The sequence below is a fragment of the Echinops telfairi genome, unplaced genomic scaffold (genome assembly GCF_000313985.2).
Source record: "Echinops telfairi isolate 266 unplaced genomic scaffold, ASM31398v2 ScPeMD7_8;HRSCAF=38, whole genome shotgun sequence".
In the NCBI taxonomy this organism is placed as follows: Eukaryota; Metazoa; Chordata; class Mammalia; order Afrosoricida; family Tenrecidae; genus Echinops; species Echinops telfairi.
In genome coordinates this window covers 10,670,943-10,677,224 of record NW_022103905.1, presented here as the reverse complement: position 1 = coordinate 10,677,224, position 6,282 = coordinate 10,670,943, and the positions used below count along the sequence as shown (strand labels likewise).

At 45.3% G+C, this 6,282-nt stretch overlaps 1 protein-coding gene across 1 annotated transcript in view; it reads left to right on the top strand.

Moving 5' to 3' along the window:
• The window catches only part of MYO5A (myosin VA), a 124,817-nt gene that overhangs the window by 41,451 nt on the left and 77,084 nt on the right, over nt 1-6,282 (top strand). Inside the window, exons 11-13 of the mRNA XM_013006341.2 lie at nt 1,460-1,511; nt 4,168-4,308; nt 5,932-6,057. Coding sequence (XP_012861795.2) covers nt 1,460-1,511; nt 4,168-4,308; nt 5,932-6,057 — 319 coding nt within the window. The remainder of the gene's footprint in view (nt 1-1,459; nt 1,512-4,167; nt 4,309-5,931; nt 6,058-6,282) is intronic.

Genomic DNA, 6,282 nt, shown 5'->3' with positions numbered 1-6,282 from the left:
TGACAAGATAATAATAATTTATAAATTATTAAAGGATCGTGAGGGAGGTGGGACGGCAAGGGAGGGGAAAAATGAGGAGTCAATACCAAGGGCTCAAGTAGAAAGCAAATGTTTTGAGAATGATGATGGCAACAAATGTACAATTGTGCTTGACACAATGGATGGATGGATAGTGAGTTACACAAGCCCCCAATAAAGTGATTTTTAAAAGAAAAAAATTAAAAAATATATATATGCTAAGTCTAAAATCACTTAAGTTTCAAAAGTTAAAAAACAACCCAGGAGCATCTAAAATGATCAATATCGAGGACAGTGAGGTACAGTGGAGAGGTGGATGGTATGTGTGCGTGTAACTTCATCTGCCTTAGCAGGATAGAGCCCTGGTGGTGTAGTGGGTTACGTGTGGGGCCGCTAACCCCAAGGTCAGCAGTTCAAACCCCGTCACTGTGGGAGGACGATGTGCTCCGACAACGAGTGAGAGCTGCAGAAGCTCACGAGGGCAGGTGTGCTGCCCTGTAGGGTCACTAGGAGTTGGAATCAATGGATGGAAACGAGAGTTTGTTTTTGTTTTTCTAACCTTAGCAGGAAATCCATTTCAAAATGATACATCAAAATGTATCAGTAACCATGTTTAAAGCGAAATACTGAGGCAAAAAGAGAAGAAATAACTTAAGAACTTTTAAAAATGGTTGCCTCTGGAGAACCAGGGGAGGGCTGGGAGTAGGTGGGGGGTGGGACAGGGTTGTTACTTGGCGTTATAAAACCTTTTAGCTTGTTTGATTTTGTTTTAAGTGTACATTTTTTACTTTGAGCAACAGTTTCCAATATTTGCGTCTAGCATCTGTGTATAGCAAATTCAGCTGAGCACAGTGGACTGTGAGGATGGTCTTGAAATTTCAGGCTTCCAATTGTTTCTGTAATCCTGTGATGGGTGCCATTTGCTTATCTTCATAGGTAAATTCATGAAAACCTCAAAGACGAAAGCGAGCAATCTCATCTTTCAAGTTCTAATGGGTGTCTCAATTCTTTCTTCAGTGTCACCGCCTTTAGCTTTTGCTCAGGATATTTTGGCTCAAGGTGACCAGTATAAGAAGCCACAGCCACCTGGGGGTCTAGCTAGTTTCCCCAGGTGTTTCTGTTCCCCCTTATAGCTTTCCGTGCTCTCTGTTCGGCTGTATCCATTTGTTTTTCCACCTTACACAAATGTACACGTATGTGCCTGTGCACAGCCCCCCCCCTCCCCCACGGCATCTTAGCCGGCATCTCCCTGCACAACTGCCTCTTTGTGGGATGGCACGGGGTGTGTCTGTATCTGCGTCCTCAGTTCCTGCTGTGTCATTCACGTCAAACGTCCTGCAAAGAAAGCAGTGCTGAAAAGGTTCTCCTCTTCTTCCGACTTACTTAGCCTGCCTGCATCGGTGTTTCTGCTCGCACGGCTAAAGCCCTTCCTCGCTCCTAGTTTCTCCTTCAGATTCCTGAGCCAAGTGCTCGACTGGACCCAGTCCTGTTCAGTAGTGTGCCCTTGGGACCTGTGCAAAGCCTGGCCATGGAAGTGGACATACCCGACCTCCTCTCGCTTCCCAAGCCAGGAGTGTGGCGCGTCTCCATGGCCCACCTTCCTTCCCCATTGTAACACCCGCCGTTCCTCCCAAGGCCCTGTGCACGGATGCTGGGTCCCACAATCCGCTGCAAGGGCCACACGGAATTCAAAGACAGTACAATTCAAAGACAATTATCAGTGGGGTTATTAGGGAAGTGAATAGGTTACCACAAGTCAGGATCAGCAAACAGTGAGGATACAGTCAGTGCTCTGCTCAGCCCGTTGTCAAGCCTCTCTCTGGTTCTCAGTCTCTCAGCCACCTGGTCGTCAAGTCTCTCTCCAGTTCTTTGTCTGTGAGCCCTTGCCCTTTGCCTCCATGAGTCAAAAGACCGCCCACCTGTCACGCTGTCCACAGTCTTGGTGCTCGTCCTCGGCGTCTCTGTGCCCAGTCTGTGATGCGTCTGGTCTCAGACAGAGAGCGTGAACGTGTTCGCGCAGGGTCCTCGGCTCTCTCTCTTCTTCACTGCTCCCAAGATGGCTCGTCTTTACAGCCAGGGCGGCGGTAACAAAAACTGACCAATCCCCTCTGGAAGTGTGGCACAGGCCCTGTTTGCATAGTCCTGGCTAGTCATTTGGTGGGAGTGGCAGACGTGGCGAGAAGAGCCATATTCAGAAATTTCACCCCACCGCAACCCACACTTGGCTTGGTCAGCTGTGACCGGGAACATGGGTCTCAAAGTCAAGACATGCCCGCACAGGGCTGGGCCCTCAGCCAGGGCTGTTGGTGGGGCAGCGGGCTTAATAAGCACTGTGATGGGCATGCTTGGTGCTGGATGCATGGTATGGAGCCAGGGTCCCTGGCCTTATTGAACCGCGTGTCCATAATCACTTTGTTGCAATTGAACATCTAACATTTTTGCACGTTCTCTACCCCCCTCCTCCACACACACACAAGCTATACATAGAGATGTGGCTAAGCAACAATTTCTGTTTAACATCTGGAGCGGTGCTTCTCTTGTTAATGGTGAGGCCGCATCTAAATTAATGAAATGGAAAATGACAGAGCTCATTGTTTTAGAAAATGTTGGTACCGTCAGTCAGAGCATCCTGCTGACACGCTGTGCCCTATTCACCTTCTCAGTCATCTAAAGAAAAGGAGAAATGTGCTTTCCAATTAGCAGGAGAGAAACATTCTTGTCTCAAGCTTATTGCAGCTGGTCAGATTGCACACACTGCAAACCATCCAAGGGTGGCACGGCAACAAGAGAACAAAGCGGGAATGGCCCGGGCGCAATGGAAGGAGGGGTGTGTCTGGAGTCTCTCAGACCTCCGTGGCACCAAAGTGGCATGGTATTTTGGGTCCTAGAACAGGGGGCCGTGGGGGGTGGGGAGGTCTGGTCGTCGACACAATAGACAGGCCTTGGCGGAAAAGCAGCAACATACCTGAGCGAGACAAAGGAGAGGCAAGAGACAAGCGAAGGAAAACGAAATCCCGGAGGAAGGGCCCGTGGTCTGCCCATACTGCCAGTGTGGGGTCAGCAGCGCTGCCCACGGCAGCCGGGAGCAGCCTTTCCCTCCTGGACTTGCTTAGCGCGGTTCATCTTCTGAACTGGCCTCACAGCCTCCTTCTTTCCCGGCCACGTCGTCTTTCCCTGTCGTCAGGACTTCTGGTGTGTGTTCTTGCGGCTCTCCTGGTCTCTGCCTGCATCGTGGTGGCTTGTCATGCTATGCCTAGGGACTGGTCGATTCCTGTCCAGGTCCGTGTGGCCGCCTGAGCACGTAGTGGACATTATTTTGCTGAAATGAGTGGTGGAGGGTGATGCCGTTGTGATGAGGGTGATTGGAGCCTTTAGCCGAAAGAGTGATGGATTGATGGCGGTGGCAGCTACCTACGGAATCCCACATATTGGAGAATAACGAAACAAAAACCAGGCGAACGAGACTCACTGCCATCGAGTCAATTCTGACTCACGGACAGACTAAGACTGCCCTGTGGGTTGCTAAACTGTAACTGTAACTAGTTTTTACAGGAGTGGGAAGCCTCATCTCTCTCCCACGGAGCAGCTGGTGGTTTCAAACTGTTGACCTCACGGTTTGTAACCCAACATGTAACCCATACATCATCAGGACTCCTGGAGAAGAACCCAGGCACGGAGAAACGATAGACCACCATGGAATTCTGAGGCACTTGGACCACAGTCGCTTTAGAGAGTGACTTTGTTAGGCAGAGCGTGCGGCACAGCATAGGACATCAGTTAAGATGTTGCTATGTCCCGGGTTATTACCATCAGTCGCTGTGTGATCGTTTAAGATAGTTTAAGTACACAGTACATTGTTGGGGATATACATATCAAAAACTCAGAAAGATCTGCTTCGTTTATCAGCTATTTAAAGCATTCACTTACTAGATTTACTGGTTCACCAAGTCAGTGGTGACCAGGAAGGCTCTTTATTTGTCTACTTGTGCATAAATCACAGTTCTCTCACAGGATTGTTGTTGATGGAAAGCATGGACCATCTCAAAGCTTGTTGGTATCCCCTCAGCGTGCTGTACTTAAATGTTTCTTGACTAGCATTTAAAAAATGTTAATAATCCAAAATGCTTGGTGTTTTCTTTATGTCTTTAGCATGTCTTCAAATTAGAACAAGAGGAATATATGAAGGAACAAATCCCATGGACGCTCATAGATTTTTATGATAATCAGCCTTGTATAAATCTTATTGAATCTAAACTGGGCATTCTGGATTTGCTAGATGAGGAATGCAAGGTAAGTACGATTTCCTGGCATGCTTAGTCTACCACTCACTATACCTGTCAAGGGCAGAAGATAAGTGGATTTAAGCAGTGATTCATTAATAAACCACGAAGTTCCTCTGTGGCAATAAGGGGGACCACACTAACTTGTGTTCTGAAGGGTCACTAGACCTCCAGGTTTCCAATTACAAATGCAATTAGATTTTTTCTTTCCCTTCTGGATGATTCCAAGTTTTGTGAAATATTTGCGTTGGATGCAACCACTACCAATGTTAGTACTTCTGTGGCTTTAAAACGAAAGCATCACATTTGTTGTCGGCATGCTTCTAGTTAATTTTTTTTTTGTTCAGCAATAGGATATATTTAAAGAAATGCAAGACATTTGGCAAGAGATTTTGAATAATAGCTCTAAAGAGCTATGCTTTCAAAATTGGTTAGTTAGTTCTTTATTACTGCTCTACAAGGCAGGCCTGGAGTTCCAACTTTAACATTTGGTGAAGATGCAGGGTGTTGGATCAAACTGTGGATTGCCTGCTTGACCTCTGCCTAACTGAATTGCCCCCCACCCTTAGGCAAACAGCCTGTTGTTTCTCTTCATTTCTGTTGAGCGTAAAGTAAAGCTTGCCAGAGGTTATCTCCTAAGCATCCAGATACCCTACCACATTAACAGTGCCTGTAATGGAGAGATTTTTCACTCTCATTCAAGACTAGACAATAAATACAAATCAAACTGAAAATGGGCTATCAGGTTGGCAAAGTTTAAATTTAAATTTTAGCTATTCGGTTGGCATGGTTTAACTTTTGATAATGCTTGATTGCACTGACACTCTTGACGAAGAGCAGCCTGTTTTAGAGGTAATTTGACAGTGTTTATCAAAATCAGAAATACAAAAACCTTTGACCCAGTTCCACCTTGGGCATCAACTTGCAAAAGTATAGAACGTGCGTGGACATAAGAAGTCACTGTTTCAGTCTCCATAACAATAAAAGCCAGGGACAGCCTCGTGTCCATAAACAGGAGAATTCCATGACTAAGGAGAAGAAAGAGAAAGTATGAGGAATTTATAGAATGACCCCATTCATGAACAAGCTTTGGAAGTAGGAACTGATCATTAGGTTAGAGAACTGACTACAGGGAGCTACCCTCCCTTTTGTTTCTTTCTGAATCATTTAAATGTTTCAGTAGGTGCAGATGTTATGCTTTAACGAATTAAAAATACATGATAACTATCGTATTTTATTTTAATGCGTGAGGGCTTGCTTGCGTTAGTATTGCCGTGAAATCATATCACATACTTATTTGATGATGCCTGACCCAAGCAGACAGAGCCCCACCAGGTAGGTCGTTCAAACCCACTGACAGCTCCCCAGCAGGAAGGCGGGTCGTCTGCTCCCGTGAGGAGTCTCACGCAGTCGCTATGAGTCGGAATGGGTTCAATGGCAGAGGAAAGGTCTCAAGCATGCACTTTTTATTAGTAACTGATTTTTGACCCGTTAGGGAGAAATGAATATAAAACTGTTAGATAAAGCCAGAAAATGGTCTTTTGGAAGCTGATACATAAAAATAAATAAATACTAGATTTCTTAGCAGCATTTGCCTTGTTTTCTCTCATCTTTCTTCCCCCGCTGTGTGTAGATGCCAAAAGGTTCAGATGACACTTGGGCCCAAAAACTGTACAACACGCATTTGAACAAATGTGCACTTTTCGAAAAGCCCCGCCTCTCAAATAAAGCCTTCATCATCCAACATTTTGCTGATAAAGTAAGGAAGCATTATTAATTTTTCCCTTTGGAATATTTAAGTAAAATGAAGGAGAAAAAAATTCAAAAGTATAGCGATATTGGTCTTTTGTTTTTTTTCTTTGCTGGTACTGCATTATTTTTATTTTTTATTAATCATTTTATTGGAGGGCTCTTACAAATCTTATAACAATCCATCATTCAATTGTATTAAGCACACTTGTACATATGTTGCCATCAACATTTC